Below are 26,930 nucleotides of genomic sequence, written 5' to 3'. Positions count from 1 at the left end.
ATTTTTATTTGCTTGTTTTTGACTCAGTGGTTAACTGACTTGTATTTACTTACATTTTATTGTTTTTGCTATGTTTGTAATTTTATCCTATTTATTATTCTTATTGTATCTATTATGTTTCTATTGTTCAGCACTTTGGTCAGCCTTGTGTGTTTTTAAAGTGCTATATAAATAAACTATGATGGTGATGATACACTCAGGCTGTGTCCCTCACTGACCTCTGACCTCCTGTTGCAGGTGTGTGTGTGCTGCTGCTGTCTGCAGGTGAGTTGATGAAGTCAAAACCATCAGTGAGGCTCCAACAAGAACACAAACACATTTGATGCCAGTCACAGATTTATGCATCACTCTGTTTGTGTCTGCTGATCCAATAAAGGTCTGATCCTGGAGATCCCTCCAGATCCTGTGTAAAAGTAAAAATAAGCTGGCTGAACCATCTTCACCATGTCTCCTACAGATCCTCCTCCTCATCTCCACACCTGCACCTCCTCTAATCCTGTGAACTCTCCTGCTCTTGTTTGGCCTGTAACAGACTCCTCCGCTCCTCCCTCCTCCTCCACCCTCGTGCTGGTTGTAGCAGGTCTGGTTTCGGTGGTTCCTCTTGTTCTGCTGGTTTGGGGAGTTCTCTGGAGGAAACAGAATGAAATCTTTCAGAGTTTAAAGCATGATGACGTCAGACGCCGGAGATTTTGGCGGAGAAAAAGCAAATGGTAGCATAGAGTTTAACAAAGGTTTTCCAAGCTTCAGTATTACCAAATATACTAATCAATTGTCATATAACTAACAACATCTGTTTTATCATCTCTAACACCCTGGAGGACAACGGGGAGAGTTTAGACGCTCTCCAAGATTACATCGACCGCTATTTTCAAGATTTAGTAATGCATAAGGCCCAGAGTGCATCTTCCCCGGCCAAAATCGAGACGCCGTCATCGAAGAGAAGTCGCCAGGCAGACTCCCCCGGTACAACATCGCCTGCCGGCAAAGACATCGCAGAAATCCTGGAGTCAATCGACAAGCGATTGTCCAGTTTCGATGCGAGGCTGTCCCTGGTGGAGATTTTACACCGGGAATTTAAATCTCTGAGAGAATCCCTGGAATTCAGCCAGCGGCAGGTGGAAACGCTTGCCGCTGAAAATGCCACGCTACGGGAGTCGGTTAAATCTCTCACCGATAACGTGACCCAGCTAAACATTGAAAATAAAAAAATAAAAGAGTCCGTTATCGATCTACAAGCCCGTAGCATGAGAGATAATCTTGTGTTTTCTGGTATTCCAGAAACTGCCGGAGAGGACGCAGAGGCAACGGTGAAAAACTTCATTAAAATCCACCTGAAGCTGCCGGAGGACACCGTAAAGAACATCGACTTCGATAGAGTACATCGCTTGGGGGGCGCGCGGTCGCGGACCGGGAGACCACGGCCTATTGTGGCCAAATTCAGTCAATTCAAACAGAAGGAACAGGTGAAGAGTCGCGGCAGAGAGCTGAAAGGAACGGACTTCAGCGTGAACGACCAGTTCCCCAAAGAGATCCTGGAACGACGCAAGGTCCTGTTCCCAGTTCGACGTAGCTTTATCCAGAAAGGCTCCCGTGCTGTCATCGCTGTGGACCGGCTCTACGTGGACGGACAGCTGTACCGCGACCCCGGCACCACACCGTGGTTATACTGACTGCACTCCAGATAAGAACCCGCTACACTCTTTTCTTATTCATTCACACTTTCTCCTTTAAAATGTGTTTAACCTAGTAATATCAGTAGGATGTCATAGCAGATATAACACCGTCACCCTCCGTCATTGCTTTAATTGGAATGTTTCCGTTTCGTTTCCTTTTTTTTGTTGTCGCTCACAGTTCATGTGGTTTCTTTCTTTCTCTTGTCTTTCACTGCTGTGGTCACCTACTTCCCCACTCACCTACAAACAAACACCCTCTATTTCTCCATATTTTCACAACACGATCACGCAAACACATCAGCTCAACGGCAGCACATTCACAACAGCCTCACAGCACGCACAGACTTGCAGGACACATAAGCAAGCCACGCTTGTTCATATTAGTGAATATTCACACACATAGTCAGACTTATGGAGTCTCTCACCACACTTCTTTTTCTCTTTCTATTTACAAACAAGGGATGTTTCCATATTCTCTCCACCTGTCTAAACGAAACACCCAGCATACATCATTAAACATACACGCACAATTAAGGGCATGCTGAGGTTTGTCACATGGAATGTAAATGGAGCTGGCACCAGAGGAAAGAGGTTAAAAATATTTAACCAGCTTAAAAAACTACAGGCAGATGTTGTTTTATTACAAGAAACTCACAAACCTGTCACAGGTTTAAATGAACTTAAAACACCTGAGTTTCCTAACGTGTTTGCAGCCGGTTATAATTCTAGACAACGGGGAGTAGCAATTTTAATACATAAAAATGTTAATTTTACAGTACTCGATACAGTTATAGATCCAGAGGGTAGATTTCTAATTATTAAACTATCAATATTGAACAAAAAACTATGTATTGTTAGTATATATGGTCCAAATGTTGATGAACCCTCATTCTTCCACGGTTTTTTTAGTGCACTCTCTGAACACCTTGATTGCACACTCATTCTTGGCGGTGACCTCAACCTTGGACTAAATGAAGAAATGGATAGGCTCAACACAACAGGAACTCAGCGTAATTGGCAGTCCACAAATATAATCAAACAGTATATGAACGACTTTGGTCTTTGCGATGCATGGCGCTCTCTTCACCCCACCAGTAAGGAATATACTTTTTTCTCGCATGTTCATCACTCTTACTCTCGTCTGGATTATTTTTTGGTCAGCAGCTCACTGCTGTGTGACATTTCAGACACTGAGATTCATCCTATAGCTGTCAGCGATCATGCTCCTGTATCTTTAACACTAATGCACAAGAATAATACTACGCCAAGTAAAAACTGGAGATTTAATATATCACTACTTAAAGATGAAGACTTTATTAAATACTTTAAAAAGGAATGGACTTCATATTTAGACTTTAATGACACTCCCGGAATATCTGCTTCTGTTCTATGGGAAGCAGGGAAAGCTGTGATGAGAGGTAAAATAATTTCTTTCTCATCACACAAAAAGAAAGAAGAAAACAAAAATATTCAGGAATTAGAAAAAAACATCAAATCACTAGAAGAAGCCTACGCGTCCCACCAAGATCAGGAAACATTGAACAAAATATGCAAAACAAAACTAGAATTAAATGAAACTATTAATAAAAAAACACAATTCCTTATACAAAGACTTCGCTTGCAGAATTTTGAACACAGTAACAAATCAGGTCGATTTCTAGCTAACCAGCTAAAAATAAATAAAGAAAAAACAACTATATGTGCTGCTAAAGATTTATCGGGGAACACAATATATGATCCTGGAAGAATAAACAACATTTTTAGGGATTTCTATGAAACTTTATACTCACCACAAATAAACCCATCTAAAAATGAAATTGATCTGTTTCTTGACAACGTAACTCTTCCAAAATTACTAGACAGTCAAGCAATGGAACTGGATTCGCCACTGACGCCAAGTGAACTCCAGGAAGCCCTGATAAGTATGCCCAATAATAAGGCTCCAGGTCCAGACGGCTTCCCTGCAGAATTCTACAAAGAATTCTGGACAATTTTGGCACCAGTATTCCACAGCATGTTGCAGGAAATCGAGGAAAAGGGCAGACTACCACCAAATATGAATTCTGCCAACATTAGTCTCCTGCTAAAACCAGGCAAAGACCCTTTATTTCCCTCAAGCTATCGTCCAATTTCTCTTTTAAATGTAGACCTTAAAATAATCTGCAAAGCTCTCTCAAAGAGATTAGAGAAAATGACCCCCCTCTTAATTCATCCTGACCAAACTGGTTTCATAAAAGGTCGGCACTCCTCAACAAACACTCGTAGATTACTTAATTTAATAGACTACTCATACGATAAAAACATCGAAGCCATAATATTATCTCTAGATGCAGAAAAAGCATTTGACAGAGTTAATTGGAAATTTTTATTCGCAACTTTACACAAATTTGGTTTTGGAAACTCTTTCATAAACTGGATAAGAATATTATACAATTCCCCAACGGCTCGTATCAGAACAAATGACCAGACATCCTCCAGCTTCTGTCTCCTGAGGGGCACCAGACAGGGATGCCCACTCTCCCCCTCACTTTTTGCAATTTTTATCGAACCTCTAGCAGCAGCATTTAGACAGGCTACAACAATTAAGGGCATAAAATGTAAGAACATAGAACATAAAATCAGTCTCTATGCGGATGATGTGTTGCTTTTTCTGCAAAACACACAAACCAACCTCTCTGAGGTAATTACTTTAATAAACTGGTTTTCAAGAGTTTCAGATTATTCAATTAACTGGCCAAAATCTACAGTTCTCCCCATTAACTGCTCCTTCCATAATTCTTCCTCTGCCCCACTGCAATCCGGAAATATTAAATATTTAGGTATTAATATCTCTCCTAAGCTTTCAGACTTAACTAAACTAAACCACATCCCACTTCTAAAGAAAGTAGAAGGCGATCTGACTAGATGGAAATCTTTACCCATATCACTCATGGGAAGGGTCGCCACTATAAAAATGATGATCTTGCCAAAAATAAATTACTTATTTTTGATGATCCCTAACAAACCATCACAAGATTGGTTCAGATCTCTGGATTCATATATTTCCAAATTCCTTTGGAAAGATAAACCCCCGCGTATTAGCTTAAAAACGCTACAAAGAACCAAGGATAGAGGAGGATTAGATCTGCCTAATTTTCACCAATACTTCTTAGCCAACAGGCTTCAGTTCATCTCAGAATGGTTAAAACATACCTTCTTAGTTGAGCCCTGGCTAGATGTTGAACAGGCACTATGCAAGAATCTAGAGATTTCAGACCTACCATTTATTAGCTCAAACATCAAAAGACATGAATGCTTTAAAAGTATCAACATCAGCTTTTCTCTAACAGCATGGTGGGAGTTTCTAAAAATAACGGAGTCTTCATTAATCCCATGCAAACGTACACCTATCTGGAATAACCCTGACATATTACAAAACAATAATATGATTAATTTCCCAGAATGGAGTTGTAAAGGAATTAAATACTTAGAACATATATTAGAGGGAACAGAATTTATTCCATTTGACAGACTAGTTGAACAATATGGGATCAACAAGACAAGGTTTTTAGAATATCAACAAATTAAATCCATAGTAAAAAAGAAATTTAACCTCAGTCAAGTTGAATTACAAACACCACTAAGTGCGGCACATTTTCTTACTCTTAAATCCCCCAAATTATTATCTAAAATATACAGAACACTTTCTAAATTAGATGAATCAATATCCCTTCCTACTGCAAAGTGGGAAGCAGATTTATCAGTCAACCTAGACCAAAACTTCTGGTCTCAGATTTGCTTAAAAACTTTTAAATTAATTAAAAATCCCAGTCTGCAATTAATACAATACAAAATACTTCATAGAGTGCACTATACAGGTCATCGGATGTTCAAGATGGGCTTTACATCTTCCAACAACTGCTCACACTGTCAAGGCAATACACCAGACAATTACATCCACGCTCTTTGGTTCTGTCCACCAGTGCAAAAGTTTTGGCGCGAGATATGTGAAGACTTATCAAAATGTCTGAAATGTAACATTCCAACCTCCCCCTTAGTGTGTTTGTTGGGCAGCTTAGATAATGTCACTTCAGAAAAGAATATAGCCCATATGATCTTCACTGCCCTATGCATAGCCAAGAAAACAGTCCTCATGAACTGGAAAAATAAAAATAATCTTAATTCTAACCAATATAGAAATTATCTATTAGATTACATTAGTCTTGACACAGCCTCTGCCACCACATTAGATCAATTGCTCTGGGCCCCTTTTATCAGCTCCATCACCTAGTGGGGGTGGGGGGGTCATAGTTTGGTCCCGCCTTCACTGTTGTGATTGGTGAGGGGGTAGGGACAGGCTTAGGGCGTCGGGGGGTTCCCCGGAGGCATCTTCCTTGGGGGGCTCAACCCGGGGTAGCGGTCACGTCCGGTTGAGGGCTCTGTTGGCTCTCAGGTGACTGTTTCCTCGCGGCTGCGTGCAGCGGGGCTAGGGGAGGGTCTGTGCTGACGGACGTGGGTTACTGACCTGGCAACCTGGCTGCCCCTGGGTGGGTCCGGGATGGGCGTGAGGTTTTGGGGGCGCTCCGTCTCTGGGCTGGGGCCCGGGCCGGGCCTCGGGGGCTCGGGTCCTGGTTGGTGTGTTGCCGGGGTTGTGGGCGGGTGGGTGCATGGGGGCCCGGCCCTGGAGCAGGGTGCCGCCGGTGCATCGAGCCGCCTGGGGGGCTCTTCAACTGGTGGGGGGGATGGTCACATCTTGCAGGAGCTTTCTTCTCTCAGGAACTCTCTGCAGGAGGGGGAGATACAGGAGAGGTGGAGGAAGATCTCAGCCTGGGCGTTTACCGTCTTATGTAGTCTGGAAGATGTGTGGTTGGTGGGGTGGGTGCAGTTTTCTCTGTGGTGGGGTTGGGTGGACTGTCCAGGGCTCTGTGGAGCCGGGGGGCGCTACTGCACTGGGCCCCGGTCTGATGGGCCTGGGCCCCCCTTCCCTGGCGGGTCGCGGAGGGTGGGAGTGCCTACTGGGGTCAGCGGGGGAGCTGGCCCCAGGGAGGGGTTACCTGCCCCTCCCTTCCTTCCCTCCCCATCTCCAGCTGCCTCCCTCTTCCCGCTCCACCACAACCACCCACACATGCAGGGCCTTGGAGTGGGGGTATGTCACCAGGGTGCAGAGGAGGCTACCCCCCCCCCCCCCCCCCCCTGTCCCCTTCTGGCTGCCTCTGCCTCAATTTTATCCCACAACTTAGACATTCACATTATTCACACTCTCATTACACATACATATAGGATCTTGGGGGTGGGCACAATCACGGAGTCCAAATCACCATCAGGGTGTATACCTCACCCCTGACGTCGTTGCCCACCTCTCAATTTTAAATACACTTAGTCATTGAGGGTTAGCAGGAGGGACTATGCGCTTACCTGCTGCTCCTTGGCAGGTAGCTCCATGCCCTCCTGGGTTTTAATTGCACCTTAGAACACATATGCATCAACACTACAATGAGCGGGTGGAGGGAGGTTTGGAGTCTTCTCCCACCCCCATTCTCTGCGGCCTGCTGGAGCGGGAGGGCTAGTAGGAGGAGTTGGCCGTCCGACTGCGGTCTGGGGTGTGGGGCCTCCCTGCTGCTGCGGAGTCGGGGTGGTCTGCCTCTCCCCACCGCAGGGAAAAGGGTAACACCACCTGGGTCTGGGTGCAATTCCCCCCTCCAGGGGCAAGGGTACCTAGACCCGGTTTGTAGAGTACGCTTGGGGAGTGTGATTGTGTGTACAGCGTCTCTTTATGTCTGTCTCCACGTTGGTTGAGTGTGGAGTGAGTGCATATGAGAGCATGAGGGTGGGAATGGATGTTTGTGTCTGTGTGTGCCTGTATGTCTGTGTCTATATGTCAGGTTGGGTATCAGACGCCACCTCTCTGGGGACACCTCAGGCCCTCCAAGGTTTGGAGGCCTATCTCCACCCACCACCACTTCCCCTGCCGGTGGCGGACTCCCTCAGGTGTCGGTGTGTTGGTGGTTCTTTGTGTCTGGGGGTGGGCGTCCGGGTGCACACCGGCTCACTCCTTGGCGGCCGCTTGTCGGGGCCTGGGGCCTGGGGCTCGCTCGGGCCCCTTTGGAGGTGGGGTGCCCCCGGCCTCTCGGCCTAGGGCTCGGTCACTCAGGCGCAGCTGGGGGCCGGCGGAGCTCACGGGCGCGTCACTGCAAATCCCCCTGACTTCTGCTCCGCGGCTGCTGGGCGAGCCCTCATCTGGGACTCTCCTCAGCTCTTACTGGGACAGTGGCGCGGCTGCCCCTCTGTTGGTCTTCCATGGTCTCTTGTGTTCTGGGGGCCTCTGGATGTCTGGAGTTTTGATCTCCTCCATACCCGCTTCACACCCTGGAGGACGGGGCTGTGGCCCCCCCACACTCCCTAGCAGATCATTACATGGAGAAACCTTTGGAATGCAAGCATGCTGATCCACACAGGTATGCACACATGGGTATTCACAGACGCGGACTAAAGCTTTCTTGGCTGCTGCCTCAAAGCACACTGTGCGCTGTCTATCTTGCGTGCTGCACAATATCGTTTATTACTTAGTAAATACTGATATCTATGACTAGCTAGTTTATTGTGATGGTGCTTTGTTTTCTCTATTATTATGTTGCTCTTTGTTGTTTGCTGTCTCCTCTGTTTGTTTTTGTTTGTTTGTTTGTTTGTTTTTTCTCCATACAGGTGACCCAGGAGTTTTTTTTTTTTTTTCTCTCTCTTCCCCCCCCTTCTCACCGTCTCTTCTCCCCTTTGGTTTTCTTTCTTTCTCTCCCCCTCTCTCTCTCATTCATTCCCCCTGTCCTATTTATTAAAAAAAAAAAAAAAAAAAAAATGACAAAGGATGAACTGAAGCTCTGCCATCACGTAATGTCGCATACTGCTGTTTCTGATGTCATTTAGAAAAAAAAAAAAAAAAAAAAAAAAAAAAAAAAAGAGTTTAAAGCATGATGTCAAAGCTAGAAGGTCTCCTGACTGCAGACTGGGAGCTGACGCCACAGTAGAGCGGGTAGAACAGGAACCAGTGTGAAACAAACTCTCTCTGGATCAGCTGAAGGCTTTTCAGCGAGTTTTTAGGACGTCCTGATAATAATGAATTACAGTCGTCCAGCCTGGAAGTAATAAATGCAGGAACTAGATCTTCAGCACCACTCTGAAACCCTGTGAATGTGTTGGTGTGTTTCTTTGTTCAGGAGCGCTCCACTCCTCCTCTCCTGTACATGTGAACAGTGATGTCACCATCAGACAGAGAGCCAATAGGAGAGCTGCGTGTGCTCTCATAACACACACACAGTTTCTCAGGTAAATGATCCTGTGTGTGTGTTTTCCAGCTAAAAGTCCTGATGATCCAGATGTTATCTACTCTGATGTGAGGACTCGCACTTCAGGGACAGATGATGATGACGATGGTTCAGTGTAGTGATGAAGGACACACACCTTCTTCAGTCTGAGTAACTTCCACAGTGGGAGCTGCTGAGAAGGTTCATCTCTGTTTGATGTTTTGTTCTGTAGAAACTGATACTTTTGATTCTCTCTAAACACAGATGTGCTCTTTTTAAAATCAGTGAGCACAGTTAGTGTGACTTCATTCATCCTTCAGAGGAAAAGTCTTTAACAGAGATGATGGTTCAGAGTCAGTTTGGAGATTAAAAAAATATTTGGAGATTGCAGGGGATCCAGAGTGTCTGGGATGTTAGTCTGGATGTAGACCAGCACCACTCTCTCAAAGCACTTTGGAGTGAGTGCAACTGGTCTGTAGTTTGTTAGGCAGGTGGCTTTTCTGTACCCTGGCTGAGGAAAGGTTGAAGATGGAGGTGAGAACGTGGACTAACTCTGAATGCAGAGCTGGTTTGGAGCTGTGGAGACTTACTGAGGAGTAAAGTGGACATGAAGGAGTCACAGAGGGAGGAGGAGGTGAACAGTGATGTTTGTTAGACAGGATCAGACTGAAGAGTGAACATAAGAAGAGTTTCATGCTGGATTTGAACAGGACAGGAAGATAAGCTCCGCCCAGCAGCTGAGTCCTCTCTGCTCACACTGGTGTTGGACTGCAACATCAGGGAGTCTGCTTCCACATCTGGTTTCCACAGCTGGAGGAAGCTGTCCCACGAGCACGCCTACGCCCCTCTGTCATTACTGAAGTCACTGGCATGCACAGATAGAGACGAGGTGGTGCTGAAGCACTTGCCCTTTTGCCCTCAGTCCAAAAAAGTGCCCTTTTGAAAGACGTGATTTTTTTTTTTTTTTAAAGCTGCGCGATTTAAAAAGGTGTGAAAATAATGGCTTGATTTGTGCCCCTTCTTCAAAGACACCCGAACCCTGTCGCTTTTTCACTGTCACCGTGTCACGTGAACACGCTTGCAGTTCATTTGTTGTGAGGCGTGTAGCAGCGGCATGACATAGGACTACTTGGAGTAGGCATAGTAGGCTAACTATAGCGACTGGGAGCCACGGCGGACAACACGGCAGCTCTTTCCCTTCCCAACCAGTCAGGTAACCCATGAATCGAGTGAAATTATTCTGTTTGCCCTCTAAGACCAACCTGCAATTGTTTTGTTGTGAAGTAGCCTGTCAGAAACTGCACATGACAAACTTTGCCAGCTTGCCCCCTCCATCCATCCATATGGATAAACAAAAAAACGACACATTTAAAATGTAACCTAAACCATTTAGGCAACCCCACTCTCCATCAATTCCGACCTTTTTGCATACACTATTGAAAATATCACGTTATGCTATAGGCTACATGCCGTTAGGCAGAGGGCTCTTTTGAGCCCATTTTTCGTTACAAATTTTAGGATGATCTCACGGAAATCTGTGAATAAATACAAAGTTTTCAAACTGAAGTCAGTGACAGGAAGACATCACACTTTTTAGAGATGGAACTGCAGAAAAACCTAAAACCTTGACATGATTATGAATAATAGAATTATGGACGTTTCTCCGTTTTTGTGGATTAGCCTTTCCATAACTAACGTCAACTACTGTCCTACTTTGGTAAGATTGAAATTAATGTCTTTGACTGTCTTTAGTAGGTGTCTCCTGTGAGAAAGTTAGAACACCGTCCAACTGTCTAAAGATGCAGTCTTTAGCCTAACTGGTTGTTACTGACTCAGCGATGCTCGCAGACATTTACGCACTGTGTTGTGACCTGATTGTGACAGAACAGTGACGTTGTTATTGGTAGTTTGAAGGGTACGGTGTTGGGGGTGGTGCATGTTAAAAGTTTTGAGAAGCACTGGTTAGACATGTTAATTTTTTTTGGTGTAACATATTGGCAACATTAACACATTAATTTGCTAAAGAAAAAATAGGCAGTTCCCAATTGCCTGTGAAAACGACCATTCTGCCCTGTTCTTGTAATGACCACAGTCAGTCTTATTCGTTCTCATACATTTTGGTCTATTTATTTACTAATTTCAGCAAGCATAATGCCTAGGAAAGAGAGGCTGAGAAAGGAGAAAGAAAGGGATCTACAACAGGCAGCCCAGGGAAGCGGTTCTCTGCTCTCCTGGATGAAAGCAAAGGAAAATGAAGATGAAAGGTCAGAGTCAAGGGCAGAGTCAGGTTCTATTTTAATGTTTTAATGTAACCTGCTCCTTGCAGTTAATTCTATTGAAAAATCTTAAAAGCTGTTCACACTTAGTTTTTAATGAACTTAATCAGCAGGCATTGAGCTAACTATTATTTTGTACCTACGAAAGTTATTTCTATGTTACAAGACTTGCAGTATGGGTTATTATTAAAACTATCTGTTTAAGCTTATTATTATGATAAATAATAATACTATTATTATTATTATTGTTCCATTGTAGTCAGTCACAGCAGGGAAGCAGCTCTATGCCATCTACCAGCATAGCAGAAGAGGGAGATATAGAAACAGATGAAGCCGCGACCAATGCAGCAACAGGTTCAGTTAGGCCTACAGACACTGATGTAGTGCTCTCTGAAGACCACAATGAGGAAGAACAGATCGATCACATAATGTCAAAGTTAGCAGCTTTACAATACCCAACAGATCCAACACACATCCATACATTTAAAATAAAGCGCAATGACAGATACGTTTCAATGTGCTGCAATGTGGGCCCATGTCAGCCTGATATACCTTACCCAAAAACTGAGGGGAGATCATTCCAGAAACAGTGTTTTCTGCTAATGTGTGGCTGGAATACTCACCCACTGCTAATTCAATGCATTGTTTTAGTTGTCGGCTTTTCCTCTCGGATGAAAAATATAAAAGCAGAACAGCCTGGACAACTGATGGCATCAGAAAGTGGAGTACTGCTCTTGAAAAAATCAAACAACACTCCAGCGCAGAGATGCACATGACAAGCATGGTTAGATGGATCAATTTCCAGAAAAAGGCCCTTCAGTCTGCATTTGATGTTTCAGACGTAAAAGGGGTGGAAGTTAGAGAGCGAGAGAGGCAGACAAACAAAGAAATCCTGACAAGATTAATTGACCTAACAGTGTATCTTGCACGTCAGGGACAAGCATTCCGAGGTCATGATGAGAGTGAGTCCAGTGATAACCGTGGCAATTTTCGTGAATTAGTCAATGTATTTTCCCGCTACGATAGTGTGCTGAAAATGCATTTGGAAAAAATTGCCACAGTTAAAGCCACCAAGACAAGGCCCCAGGTGTCACTGCTTTCCAACAGAAGTCAAAATGACATCATTGCAGCACTAGGAACTTACATCAGGAAGGAGATACAACGTGAAATAAAAGAGGCTGAAATGTATTCCATTCTACTTGATGAAACCTCTGATGTTTCACACAAAGAGCAAGTGTCATTTGTTGTGCGATATTTTCATCATATGCAAATAAAGGAGAGATTCATCGAAGTGTGCAATGTTGATACAACTACAGGCCAGGAGCTGGAGAATACAGTGTTCTTGCTTCTGCAAAAGAATGGCCTAGAGATGAAGAACATGTATGGTCAAGGCTATGATGGAGCAGCCAACATGAGTGGCATGTATAAAGGTCTCCAAGCTAGAATCCGTGCACACAATGAGAAGGCCCTCTATGTGCACTGCAAAGCCCATTGCCTCAATTTGGTACTAGTGGAGGCATCAAAGTCCAGCAAGTATTTTGTGACATTTTTCAACTTGGTGGAGAAATTGTATGCCTTTTGCTCAGGCTCCCCAAAGCGTCATGCTGCCTTGGTCAAATTTCAGGAGTCTCTCTTTCCTGGACAACATGTTATGGAGCTCCAGCAGCTGTCAGATACTCGATGGGCTTGCAGGGAAAAAGCACTGAAGGCACTTCAGAGAAATTTGAAAGCCATTTTGATGCTCCTTGATGACATCAGTGACAGTGACCCACCTAACCTGGCCCAAGGTGATGCTCAGATGTACAGAAATGCCATTAATTTTATGTTCATTCTCTGCATGGAAATCACCACACCAGTATTCGAAGTCACTGCTTTGGCATCAGATTCTCTGCAGGAAGAAGGGTTGGACCATTCCACTGCCTACAAGGTAATTGATGGTGTGCTTCACACATTGCAAACCATGAGGTCTGAGGAGAAATTTGGAGAGATATTTAGATGTGCATCAGAGAAGGCAGAGAGTTTCAACATTCCAGTACCTACCGTGGTGCCTGGTCAGGAGAGAAAGCGGAAAGTTCCAGTGCGTTTCCAACACAGCACCACAGTGTCTCAAGTAGGTGCTCAGGTTGAGTCAGTGGAGGCATATTTCAGGAGTGGTGTATATTTCACCTTTCTGGACATCATGACTGGGGAACTGAACAGGAGGTTCAAAGGGGACAATACTGGAAGCCCAACGGCCAGAATCATTCAGTCCTTCCAGCCCTTAACTGTGCATGCTAACTGGGTAGGCCCACCAAACCCAGAAGCCATTGAAGCTGTCCACATCCTCTGTGAATTCTATGGAGAAGATGAGGACCAGCTCAAAACAGAATTAAAGGTCTTCCACTCCAGCTTTAGTTCAAAAGACCTCAGAGAAATATTTCTGATACTGAGGGAAAACAATGGCCAGCTGATCTTTCCTGCCTTTGTCAAAATGATTCAGATCTACGCAACACTACCAGTGACAACTGCGACAGTTGAAAGATCCTTTTCAAAGCTAAAAATATTTCAAAAATAAACTAAGAAGTTTGTGTGGAGAAGAAAGGTTGTCTGATCTCCTCTTGTTGGCCATTGAGAAAGATGTGGAGATCAATTACAACGAGGTCATCAACATCTACAAAGACATGGCACCAAGAAGGATGCTTCTTTAGAGCAGTACACTCCATTTAATGGACACTTGAGAATATGTATGTATATAGTTTAGAGTTGGATACAGATTTTATCTTTTTGTGGTGTGATTTTTGATTTTTAGAGAATGTTTTGAAATAAAAGTCAAATTGCATTTAACCTGTGCGATTTTTTTATTATAAAAAGAAAAGGTTTTCCACATATGCAAAAAGTGCCCTTTTTCCCCCCTGGAGCACTTGCCCCCCAAAATGTCTGTGCACGCCACTGACTGAAGTAGTGATGGTGTTTAATCAGTGTGAGACTGTTTCACTGGTCCAAGCAGAGATTTACATAAATGAGCTTTTATGAGTTCTTATATTATCTGATCAGGCCGTTTGCTCCTGTTAAAGATAAATGTGCATCGAACGTTGTGGGTATTCATGAGTCTAACAGTTTAAACCTGTGTGTGACGTTGAGTCCTTGAACGGCCCTGACAGATGGCTGTAGTCCATAATATTAATGTTTCCTGCTGACTGAAATAAGCAGCTGAGCTCTGTGAGGGCAGAGCTGCTGCTAACAGGTGAGTCTGTTACCTGGACTGGACTGAGTGAGCTGCTGTGTCACAGCTTTATCAGTGACACACTCAGCATGTGTGTGTGTGATATGTCACAGTGCTTGAAACACACGTGAAAATATATTAAAGGTTGAATCTTTTTTCTTTTGGTTTGTGGAACAAAAATCAGCAACGAAGAAACGCGAGCGTAAAACTTGGTGTAGAAGTGCAACAAACGTAAGCCGGCTCATTTGATGGTGTGAAGCTTGAAAAGGATTTGCGCACCTACATCATTATTTACGGTTTAAATTGTGCTGCCTTCAGGTGCGCCTGGTAAATTCAGGAATCTCTACTCCAAACCACAGCAGTTAGTCAGTTAGTTAGTCACACAGTCAGTTAGCTTTGTATAAACACACGTGTTAGAAATGTTCTTCAATCAGCTCTTTTTACTCTCATTTCACAGCCAGTACTTTTTTACTTTTACTTGAGTAAAGAGGCTGAATTAGTACCTGGAGTATTTTTAACAGTAGTACTTCTACTTCAGTACAGACTGTGTGTACTTTTACCACCTGTGTCTGAGACCTCCTTCAGGGTCCACCTGAAGCTCTCAAGCTGTGTCCCAATTCAGGGTCTGCACGCTTGAAGTACGCATTTTAAGTGCGGTTACGTCACCGCCACACGACGACGGCTGTCCCAATCGAAGTGTACTTCAAATGCAATACTCCAAATGCGCCGTCGATTTCCCCAAATATCAAGCGTGGTCCGGTGCACGCTTCGTGGTCCCATATATCCCACAATTCATAGCGCGGCGGTGGGTGTGGATAATTTTGCTGCAAAATACGGCAGGGAATACGGAAGGGCTCGGCCGAAGAGGTTTTTTTTTTTTCCAAACTTTATTGAACTTAAAAAGCGAACAGTTAGTCATTCCAGTTCAGTTTGTACAGTAGACATACAAGGCAAATAAGAGTAACAATATACAGCACAATGAAATAAGAAGGATAAATAAATAAAGGATAAAAAAGGAAAAAAGGGGGGAATGTGACAGACTTCATAACAACTTTGTACTTGAAAGTTGTGACAGCTCATTCGTTAAACATTTCTGGATGAACTTCAATCAATGAGAAACCTTTTTTATTGGAAGTTAATTTAAGAGAGTTTAAGTAATATTCAATTTCAATCAAAAACAAATTAAATGATGGGCTTGAGTTTTGAAATTTACATTTATGTATGTGGAATTTCCCTAATAAGATGGAGCGGCCGAAGAGTGAACTGTCAAAAGTACTGAATACGACGTCACTTATTTATGTGCGAATGTTTAATAATTAAAGTCAGTCATATATCCACAAACACAACAAGCTGAAAGTCAGTGATATATGTATATGTATGATATATGTGTATGTATGATATATGTATATGTATGATATATGTATAGCCTTTGAATTGGGACAGCCTTCGTCGCGTCGCTCTGATGTAATCGGCCTTAAAATGCGGCCTTTAAGGCTGCAGACCCTGAATTGGGATTAATTGAATAACTTATTTAAGGTCTGGGCAAAAATCACCTCCATGGGAGAGTTCTAAGAATAAAACCACTGCTGACCAAGAACACCACAAAGGCTCATCTCACATTTGCCATAAAACATGTAGTTTATCCCCGAGGTAAGGAACGCCAGGACTGCCATAATGAATCAATTAAATACACCATATTTAATTACATAAATATTTACAACACATGTAATTAATTAATTATTGACAGTTTTAATTAATTATTGACATATTTAATTAATTAATAACACATTTAAATAATTATTGACTGTTTTAATTAATTATTTAATGATTTATTTATTTAAGTACTTGTACTTGATTATGCCCCGGAGATACAACGAAGAAGAAAAGAATATGCGGCAGCGAAGAAGGTGCTTAAGGGCTTCCTCTCTTTGCTCTTTAAATGCTTTGCTTCTTTTTTTGATTTTTATGCTGATTTTTTCTCTTTTTTGCGTATGAGCTTACCTGCGATAGCTTCTGGACACTTATAGATCATCAGGACTAAAGTGTTCTTAACAGAAAAAGCAGCATTTTTATAGTTACCTTATCCTCAACGCAGGCATCTGTTTAAAGCAAATGGATTTAATTTTAACAAGTCAGGGGTGAAACTGTTCACCTCCAACTTGTTTTATTCCATACGTCATCCATCTGTGCTTGGTGCCAAGGCTGAGATAAACGAGGAGTTATCTCATAAAGAGGAACAAACAGTACTCCAAGAACAGACAAAGCCCAGCAGAAACCTTGAGGAGGAGCTCCATCTGCCCCCACCCGGGAAGAGCCTCAGAAAGGAGAGACATCTGAGGCAAGAAGAGGGGTCCCTATTTGCCTCCAACTCTCTCAACAACACCAACGACCAGGACCAGGACCAGGGACCACGATCTTCCCCAGCCCCCCAAACCCCTGACAGGCCATCACCCTCCTCCCCCTCCCTTTCTCCCCCCTCCCCACACCTGAAATTCACTGAGGAGATGATGGAGCGGGTCAATGCTGGGCTCAGATCTACCCCCCGGCCCAATCCCTTTTTGTCCCCCATAAACCCCCCACCAGAGCGGCCAAAGGTTCGCCATCGAGCCCCACCCTCAACAGAGCAATCGAAGTCACATTGCCCAGCCTCGCCCCCCCTTAGTTCCTCCTTACCACCTTCATGCCCTGTCTCCGCAGTCTGATGCGTGATGTGTGAAGGGTCCGGGCTGCGAGGATTATGGCAGTGGTGACTTTTCCCAGGAGAAGCTGGGACCCTGTTTACTAGAAGGTTTTAAAATTTCTGTACTTTTAGGTGACAGGAGACATGTGGCCTGGTCAAAACACAGAGAGCTGCACTCTAAAAGATCTTTAAACATAGTAAACATACCTTGTGTGTCACAGACTGCTGCCAAACACGAGGGGACAAGTAATGCCTCTAAAACACTTAAGTTGGCTTTATTAAACGTTAGATCTTTAGCTGGGAAAACATTTTTAATTAATGATTTAATCACTGAGCACAGCCTTGATTTTATGTTTTTAACTGAAACTTGGTTGGACCAAAGTAACAGTGGAGCTGTTCTCATCGAGACGACCCCTCCTAACTACAGTTTTATCAGTGAGGCCAGGGTGAGCAGGAGAGGAGGGGGGGTTGCTGTCTTATTTAATGAATCATTTCAATGTAAGCAGCTATCTCCTGGAAGTTTTCAGTCTTTTGAATATGTGGCTTTACAGCTGAAGGCCCATCCAAAGTTGTGTTTCTTAATGTTTACAGGCCTCCCAAATACTGCACAGACTTTTTTAATGACCTCAGTGAACTGCTGTCTGTGATCTGTGTTGATTTTGACTGTGTAATTATTGCTGGGGATTTTAACATCCATGTGGACAACCCTCAGGACAAAGGGACTAAAGACCTGAGTAACACTCTGGGCAACGTTGGGCTGACTCAGCATGTAACAGAGGCCACACATAATAGAGGACACACTCTTGACCTACTGATCTCCAAGGGCCTGAGCATTTCAGAGGTTACTGTGTCTGATGTGGGCGTGTATGATCATTACTGTGTTTTCTTTGAAAGTAAAATCTCAGCACACATAAATATATCAACAACAGTGATCACAAAACGGTGTATAACTGAACACAGTAGTGCAATTTTTAACCAGGTCTTCCCATTAACACCTGACCTGTCCAGAGGGTCAGTCAATGAGCTCGTCAATAGCTTCAATGCTAACATGTTAAATGTAATGGACACTATTGCTCCCATTAAGGTGAAGGTTATCTCTGGAAGGAAAAAGTCTCCATGGAGAAACTCCACACTGGTGAAAAATGAAAAAAGAGAGTGTAGGAAAGCTGAGCGCAGATGGAGAAAAACAAACCTCCAGGTTCATTATGACATTTATAAAGAGAAACTTCACAATTATAATTTACAACTGAGGAATGCAAGGAGGTCCTACTTCTCTGACATCATCACTAAAAACAGCCATAATGCTCGGGTCTTATTTTCCACAGTTGACAGGCTAACAAACCCTCCTGTGTCAGTGGCAGCTGAACTTCATTCGACCATGGCCTGCAATGACTTTGCCAAATTCTTCACAGAAAAAATCCAAAAAATTAGACAAGCAATTGGTACATCAACAGCAGATCCAGGATATGTACTGTGTCCACCAAAAAACTGTTTAAACACCATGAAACAGTTTCAACCTATTAACAGCAAAGACCTGGAGGACATCTTAGGTCAACTGAACTCCTCCTCCTGCTGTTTAGATGTCCTGCCAACAAGTTTTTTCAAAAAGGTCTCAAAGACTTTGGAGTCAGACCTGTTACAGATCGTCAACTTTTCTTTATTATCAGGTGTGTTTCCAGAACCACTAAAAACTGCTGTAATCAAACCTATACTGAAAAAGGACAATCTTGACAAGACACAAATGAACAACTACAGGCCGATCTCAAATCTCCCATTTTTAAGTAAGATAATTGAAAAAGCAGTTTCTCAACAGCTCAGTTACTTCTTAAAACAGAATAACTGCTACGATGCCTTCCAGTCAGGTTTTAGACAGAACCACAGCACTGAAACCGCTCTGACCAAAGTGTTTAATGACATATGTCTGAATACAGACAGTGGAAAAATGTCAGTCTTAGTTTTACTGGATCTCAGTGCAGCATTTGACACAGTTGACCGCAACATATTACTCAAACGACTGGAGAACTGGACAGGTCTTTCAGGAACTGTACTAAACTGGTTCAAGACATACTTAGAAAACAGGAAATAGTTTGTATCAATAGGTAACTTCACATCTGAGCAGACAAGTATCACATGTGGAGTTCCCCAAGGTTCCATCTTGGGACCCTTTCTGTTTAACATTTACATGCTCCCACTGGCACAGATTATAAACAACAACAAAATAAACTATCACAGCTATGCAGATGACACACAAATATATATCACAATGTCACCAGGAGACCGAGGCCCTGTACAGGCTCTTGGTAAATGCATTGAGGAAATTAATGACTGGTTGTGCCACAATTTTCTCCAGCTAAACAAAAACAAAACTGAGGTAATAGTCTTTGGCGCCAAAGAAAAACGATTACAGGTCACCAGAGAACTTCAATCTATACACCTAAAAACCACAAACCAGGCGAGAAATTTGGGTGTAGTGATGGATGCAGACCTAAACTTAGAAAAACACATTAAGACAATAACAAAGTTGCAGACTGGGATTTTTAATCAAATTAAAAGTTTTTAAGCATACCTGAAACCAGAAGTTTTGGTCTAAACTGACTGATAAATCTGCTTCCCACTTTGCAATAGGAAGGGATATTGATTCATCTAATTTAGAAAGTGTTCTATATATTTTAGATAATAATTTGGGGGATTTAAGAGTAAGGAAATGTGCCACACTTGGTGGTGTTTGTAATTCAACTTGACTGAGGTTAAATTTCTTTTTTATAATGGATTTAATTTGTTGATATTCTAAAAAAAATTTCTTGTTGATCCCATATTGTGCAACTAGTCTGTCAAATGGGATCAAAATACTACATAGAGTGCACTATACAGGTCATCGGATGTTCAAGATGGGCTTTACATCTTCCAACAACTGCTCACACTGTCAAAGCAATACACCAGACAATTACATTCACGCTCTTTGGTTCTGTCCACCAGTGCAGAAGTTTTGGCACGAGATATGTGAAGACTTATCAAAGTGTCTGAAATGTAACATTCCAACTTCCCCCTTAGTGTGTTTGTTGGGCAGCTTAGATAATGTCACTTCAGAAAAGAATATAGCCCATATGGTTTTCACTGCCCTATGCATAGCCAAGAAAACAGTCCTCATGAACTGGAAAAATAAAAACAATCTTAATTCTAACCAATATAGAAATTATCTATTAGATTACATTAGTCTTGATACAGCCTCTGCCACCACATCAGATCAATTGCTCTGGGCTCCTTTGATCGGCTCCATCACCTAGTGGGGGTGGGGGGTCATAGTTTGGTCCCGCCTTCAATGTTGTGATTGGTGTGGGGGCAGGGACAGACTTAGGGCGTCAGGGGGTTCCCCGGAGGCATCTTCCTTGGGGGGCTCAACCCGGGGTAGCGGTCACGTCCGGTTGGGGGCTCTTTTCTGACCATTTCCTCGTGGCTGCGTGCAGCGAGGCTAGGGGAGGGTCTGTGATGATGGACGTGGGTTACTGGCCTGGTAGCCTGTCTGCCCCTGGGTGGGTCCGGGATGGGCGTGGGGGTCTGGGGGCGCTCCATCTCTGGGCCGGGGCCCTGGCTGGGCCTCGGGGCCTTGGGTCCTGGTTTGTGTGTTGCCGGGGTTGTGGGCGGGTGGGTGCATGGGAGCCCATCCCTGGCGCAGGGTGCCGCCGGTGTGTCGAGTCGCCTGTGGGGCTCTTCAACCGGTGGGGGAGATTGTTACACCTTGCAGGAGCTTTCCTCCCCTCAGGAACTCTCTGCAGGAGGGGGAGATACAGAAGAGGTGGAGGAAGATCTCAGCCTGGGCGTCTACTGTCTCATGTAGTCTGGATGATGAGTGGATGGTGGGGTGGGTGCAGTTTTCTCTGTGGTGGGGTTGGGTGGACTGTCCCGGGCTCTGTGGGGCCGGGGGGCGCTGCTGTGCTGGGCCCCGGTCTGGATGGGCCTGGGCCCCCTTTTCCCTGGCGGGTCGCGGAGTGTGGGAGTGCCTACTGGGGTCAGCGGGGGAGCTGGCCCCAGGGAGGGGTCACTGCCCCTCCCTTCCTTCCCTCCCCATCTCCAGCCGCCTCCCTCCTCCCGCTCCACCACAACCACCCACACATGCAGGGCCTTGGAGTAGGGGTATGTCACCAGGATGCAGAGGAGGCTACCCCCCCCCTCTGTCCCCTTCTGGCTGCCTCTGCCTCAATTTTATCCCACAACTTAGACATTCACATTACTCACACCCTCATTACACATACATATAGGATCTTGGGGGTGGGCACAATACACGGAGTCCAAGTTACCATCAGGGTGTACACCTCACCCCTGGCATCGTTGCCCACCTCTCAATTTTAAATACATGTAGACATTGAGGGCTAACAGGAGGGACTATGCGCTTACCTGCTGCTCTCTGGCAGGTAGCTCCATGCCCTCCTGGGTTTTAATTGCACCTTAGAACACACATGCATCAACACTACTATGAGCGGGTGGAGGGAGGTTTGGAGTCTTCTCTCACCCCCGTTCTCTGCGGCCTGCTGGAGCGGGGGGGCTAGGAGGAGTTGGCCGTCCGGCTGCGGTCTGGGGTGTGGGGCCTCCCTGCTGCTGCGGAGTCGGGGCGGTCTGCCTCTCCCCACCGCAGGGAAAAGGGTAACACCACCTGGGTCTGGGTGCAGTTCCCCCCTCCAGGGGCAGGGGTACCTAGACCCGGTTTGTAGAGTACGCTTGGGGAGTGTGATCGCGTATACAGTGTCTCTTTATATTTGTCTCCACGTCGGTTGAGTGTGAAGTGCACATGAGAGCATGAGGGTGGGAATGGATGTTTGTGTCTGTGTGTGCCTGTATGTTTGTATTTATATGTCAGGTTGGGTATCAGACGCCACCTCTCTGGGGACATCTCGGGCCTTCCAAGGTTTGGAGGCCTATCTCCACCCACCACCACTTCCCCTGCCGGTGGCGGACTCCCTCAGGTGTCGGTGCGTTGGTGGTTCTTTGTATCTGGGGGTGGGCGTCCGGGTACACACCGGCTCACTCCTTGGCGGCCGCTTATTGGGGCTCGCTCGGGCCATTTCGGAGGTGGGGTGCCCCCGGCCTCTCGGCCTGGGGCTCGGTCACTCAGGCACAGCTGGCTGCCGGCGGAGCTCACGGGCGCATCACTGCAACTCCCCCTGGCTTCTGCTCCGCGGCTGCTGAATGAGCCCTCATCTGGGACTCTCCTTAGCTCTTACTGGGACAGTGGCGCAGCTGCCCCTCTGTGGGTCTTCCTTGGTCTCTTGTGTTCTGGGGGCCTCTGGATGTTTGGAGTTTTGATCTCCTCCATACCCGCTTGATACCATAAAGGACAGGGCTGTGGCTCCCCACACTCCCTAGCAGATCATTACATGGAGAAACCTTTGGAATGCAAGCATGCTGATCCACACAGGTATGCACACAGGTGTACGCATGGGTATTCACAGACGTGGACTACAGCTTTCTTGGCTGCTGCCTCAAAGCACACTGTGCGCTGTCTATCTTGCGTGCTGAACAATATCGTCTATTATTTAGTAACTATTGATATCTATGACTAGCTAGTTTATTGTGATGGTGCTTTTTTTTCTATTATTATGTTGCTCTTTGTTGTTTGCTGTCTCCTCTGTTTGTTTTTTTATTTTTTTTTCTCCATACAGGTGACCCAGGAGTTTTTTTTTTGTTGTTTGTTTTTTTTTTTTTCTCTCTCTTCCCCCCCTTCTCACCGTCTCTTCTCCCCTTTGGTTTTCTTTCTTTCTCTCCCCCTCTTTCTTTCATTCTTTCCCCCGTCCTATTAAAAAAAAAAAAAAAAAAAAGGGAATAATTACGCATATAAATAAGGACTCATAATCAGTTTAAACTGGAATTCATCAAACAGTGAGGTGCATTCAGATTTGGTTCACTGTCACACACTAATATGTTGTGAAACACTATGAACTTTGACAACAAGATTGCAGCTCCATGCAGACATTTTACCACACCTGTGTGTTTGCCACTTTTATTCTTCTACATAACATTAAAAATATCTGAATATTGCATTACATAATAGCAACTTTGAAATATATTCAGGAATAAAAAAATGAAAACCTGTAGCAATAGTCGCCATTTCGGATATCACCACAAAGCTTTTTAAAAACTTTTCTAAATGGACACCGGCGTATTTTTAAGTATGCGTGTATATCAATGTCTGTCCTAGTGTTTTTTGTCCGTCAGTGTCTGTGTTCATGTATATAAATGCAAGTGTATGAGCCTAGCAAAAGACTGACAAGGTTAAACCTGTTCAAAGCTCTTTTTTCCCCCGCTTCGGCTTACAGCGATGCTGCAGCGAGATTCTGTCATAGACAAACCTCTGTGGGATTCCATTCAATACTACTGTACATCTTTAGGTACAAAGCTGCGGGCTGCATTGGCTCCAGGTAACATAAACGCTCCCTTCAAGCCACCGCGTATCTGCCCATGAAAATTCTCTAAAGGGGTTTAAGCATTTACGCAGAAACACTATCAGGCACTGCCGAAAATTCAGCTTACCCTGTTGAATAGGGACTTCAAAGAGAATTGCAAAATACCTTTCCACCGCTACATTTCTCCCCACTCTTTTTCCTCACTCTCTCCATGTGTGTCTTCCTGCTTCTTTTCATTTTATATTTCCAAACACAAGCTGCTGCATGATGTAAAATGTATTATCAGCCATATATTTCCTCTTTAAATGAATAATAACAATAATCTCTGAGTAATTTCTTTTTTATACAGCTCCATTTTAAATAGGGCAAAGCAAGCAAGCTTATATACAGCTGCAGGTAAACAACGCCAAGCAATTATGAACGTGTGGATTAGGCCTCTACTCTATGTTGTGCGATAAGGAGAAACAGCTGCTACTATCCAGGTAACAGCACATATTGACTGTCAATGAAGGATAAACTACTGTGCAGCTGCACATTTACTTCCTTCGCACACACTGCGGCCACACTGCACCCCCCACACACACAGACACGCGGACAGAAACATACAAATAAATCTGAAGCCATACACGCAGACACACATTTCGCACACGCTCTCTGTGCGTAAGAACCGCACAGAATTGAATATAATAAAAGTATAAGCCTATTTACGTAGTGTGGAGCTTTAAATGCAAAACAATATGATGCATAAACCCAGTGTGATTTAATGTAAGAGATAATAAATGGCTTCATAATGAGCAATAAAAATGGTCTTTAAGCAGTTTACTGCTTAGTTCACACTTATAATTAATCTGGGTTCCATGTGTGCATATAAAGTGGATATAAAACTCTGCCTAACTGTGCAAGTTAAGCGGCAAGCAAAAGAGAAAAATTACTGCTGGTAAACATCTGCAACGTGATTCAGCTTTAGCCCCTAGCAAAAAAAAAGAAAAAAAAAAAAAAAAAAAAAAAAAAGACAATAACAAAGTCAGCTTACTATCACCTCAAGAATATTTCAAGGATAAAAGATCTGATGTCTCAACAGGACCTGGAAAAACTAGTCCATGCATTCATCTTTAGTAGGCTTGATTACTGTAACAGCATCTTTACAGGTCTACCTAAAAAATCAGTCAGACAACTACAGCTCATTCAGAACTCTGCTGCTCGAGTCCTCACTAAGACCAAAAAAGTGGACCACATCAGTCCAGCTCTGAGGTCTTTACACTGGCTGCCTGTCCGTCAGAGGATAGACTTTAAAGTTCTGATGCTGGCCTATAAAGCTCTGAATGGTTTAGGACCAAAATACATCAGTGACCTCCTGACCCAGTATGAACCTTCCAGATCCCTCAGGTCATCTGGATCCGGTCTTTTATCAGTTCCCAGAGTCAGAACCACACACGGAGAAGCTGCATTAAGCTTTTATGCTCCTTTATGCTCCACCGAGGGCCCGGTGGCGCCAGTGTCCGGCAGCCTCGCCTCTGTCAGTGCGTCCCAGGGCGGCTGTGGCTACAATGTAGCTGCCATCACCAGTGTGTGAATGGGTGGATGACAGGTTGTGTAAAGCGCTTTGGGGTTCTTAGGGACTAGAAAAGCGCTATACAAATACAGGCCATTTATATCTGGAACAAACTCCCAGAAAGCCTCAGATCAGCTGAAACACTCAGTTTATTTAAATCCAGGTTGAAGACTCACCTGTTCTCAGCTGCATTTGAATAAAACAGCAAATCCGCACTTTTAAGCTTAAATTTTAAATTTAAATTTTAACTACTGATTTTATCTACTGTTCTGATTTTTATCTACTGTTTTTTTAAATCAATTTTAAATCGTGCTTTTTATTTGTTTTTGTTTTTTAATGTCTCTGTAAAGCACTTTGAATCACCTTGTTGTTTAATTGTGCTATATAAATAAACTTGCTTTGCCTTGCCTTATTGTATATGCACCTGATTGTTGTTGGAACACTTTAAAGTATTTGTACAGATAAAACTTGAGTTTGCTTTTGCTTCATTTCATGTAAAGCTTGTATAGATTTGGTGTTTGGAAAGATCTTGGACATGAACAGTTTCTCTAAGTTCTAAAAATGATTCATTAAACATGTTTGTGGCTTTCACAGTAAAAATCAGACTTTTCTACTGTCAGCTGGGAGGACTTCAGTGAGCCTCCAAACATGGCTGCTGCTTAGTTTTCCACACATCTGTACACATCTGTATGTTTCAGCTTTGTCCTTCAGTCACAACATGGTTCATCTTCATCTTAACTCCCTGCTTCTATCATGGTTAAAGCTGATGAATCCTCTGGACATCAAACACTGATGGTGTTACTGGAGCTGAGTGAAGTTTGATGGCTTTATTATCCACATTGTGACACATGGCAGCTGTCAGAGCAGAACACAGGAAGTCAGCAGGTGTGTTTCAATTCAGGCTCTGCTTCCTCTGAAGGTCCATGACATCACAGCGAGGCCACGAAGGCCGTCCAGACTCCCAGGCTCCCACAAACCTGTCCTCCTTCTCCCTGGATTTGAATGACAGGTGGGCCCACCCTATCCCAAGATGCATTGCAGCATAGTGGTGGAATATATATTACGGTCCAGAGATGGAGCAGCGCTCTCTCTGAGTCTCTGAGGCTGTTTTCTGTTTGAGTCTGGCTTCAGTCTAATTTAGCAGCTGTGACATCAGAGATTGTAGGGGAGGAACAGCCACGCCCACAGGTGAGTTTCCCACCCAGAAACAGAGTGTGGACATCACCTCTGTCTGCGCTGTGTTGGTCACAAGCTTTGTTCTGGGCTTTTAAGTGGAGGCTGGAGCTTGTGAGTGATGGAAGCTGAGAGCTGTGTTTGCACATGCTCAGTGTGACAGGATGTTGGCTGCTGTGAAAGCTGAATGCTCTCTGGTAGTGATGATATACATTAGGATGACTGTGCTAGCTCTCTGTCAGAGTACCAGGGCCTCGCTTTGACCACATGACTCTCAGTACACAGCATGATGTGCGCTGTAAACAGGAAGCAGAGGAGCAGGACTGAGGTAAACCTCTGAGGGATCAAACTGAGACTGAGCTCCAGATGTTTCCACATGTTTCTGCTCTGCATGTGTTTGATGATTATTTCAGGTATAGATGATGGAATATGACCAGTCTGATGTCAGCCTGCTTCTCTGACAGCGCCTCGCCTCTCTGTGCTGCCCCCTGCTGGCTCTGATCATTACTGACTGAGCTTTATTAGGTACAGCTTGCTAACATAGGCTCAGACCTGCTTTGCCTTCAGAGCTGCTTTAAATCTTCATGGCTCAGATTCAGCAAGGTGCTGGAAACATCCCTCAGAGTCATGTGATCAGTAAAGTGCATCCACATAAACAGGATATATAATAATAATAATAATAATAATAATCAAATGCTGATTTTT

General features: G+C 44.1%; 1 protein-coding gene across 1 annotated transcript; it reads left to right on the top strand.

The window, feature by feature from the left end:
• Positions 1 to 721: 721 nt before the first annotated feature.
• On the top strand, positions 722 to 8,516 carry LOC308404642 (uncharacterized protein). Its single transcript, XM_080894794.1, has 2 exons — positions 722 to 963; positions 1,279 to 8,516. The coding sequence occupies exons 1-2, from the start codon at positions 882 to 884 to the stop codon at positions 1,668 to 1,670; spliced, it is 474 nt and encodes a 157-aa protein (XP_080750920.1). The 5' UTR covers positions 722 to 881; the 3' UTR covers positions 1,671 to 8,516.
• The last annotated feature ends 18,414 nt before the right edge of the window (positions 8,517 to 26,930 follow it).

The sequence above is a fragment of the Rhamphochromis sp. 'chilingali' genome, assembly GCF_963969265.1.
Source record: "Rhamphochromis sp. 'chilingali' genome assembly, chromosome: 1".
Lineage (NCBI taxonomy): Eukaryota > Metazoa > Chordata > Actinopteri > Cichliformes > Cichlidae > Rhamphochromis > Rhamphochromis sp. 'chilingali'.
The sequence above is the reverse complement of the archived record's forward strand: the minus strand, read 5'-3'. Positions and strand labels throughout refer to the sequence as shown.

What these genes read in the sequence shown, in the direction of transcription:
- LOC308404642 (XM_080894794.1), top strand. Translation starts at nt 882, where the DNA reads ATGCATAAGGCCCAGAGTGCATCTTCCCCGGCCAAAATCGAGACGCCG. An exon ending in TCGCCAGGCAGACTCCCCCG is followed by an intron (nt 964 to 1,278) that starts GTACAACATCGC and finishes CTGGTATTCCAG; the next exon opens with AAACTGCCGGAGAGGACGCA.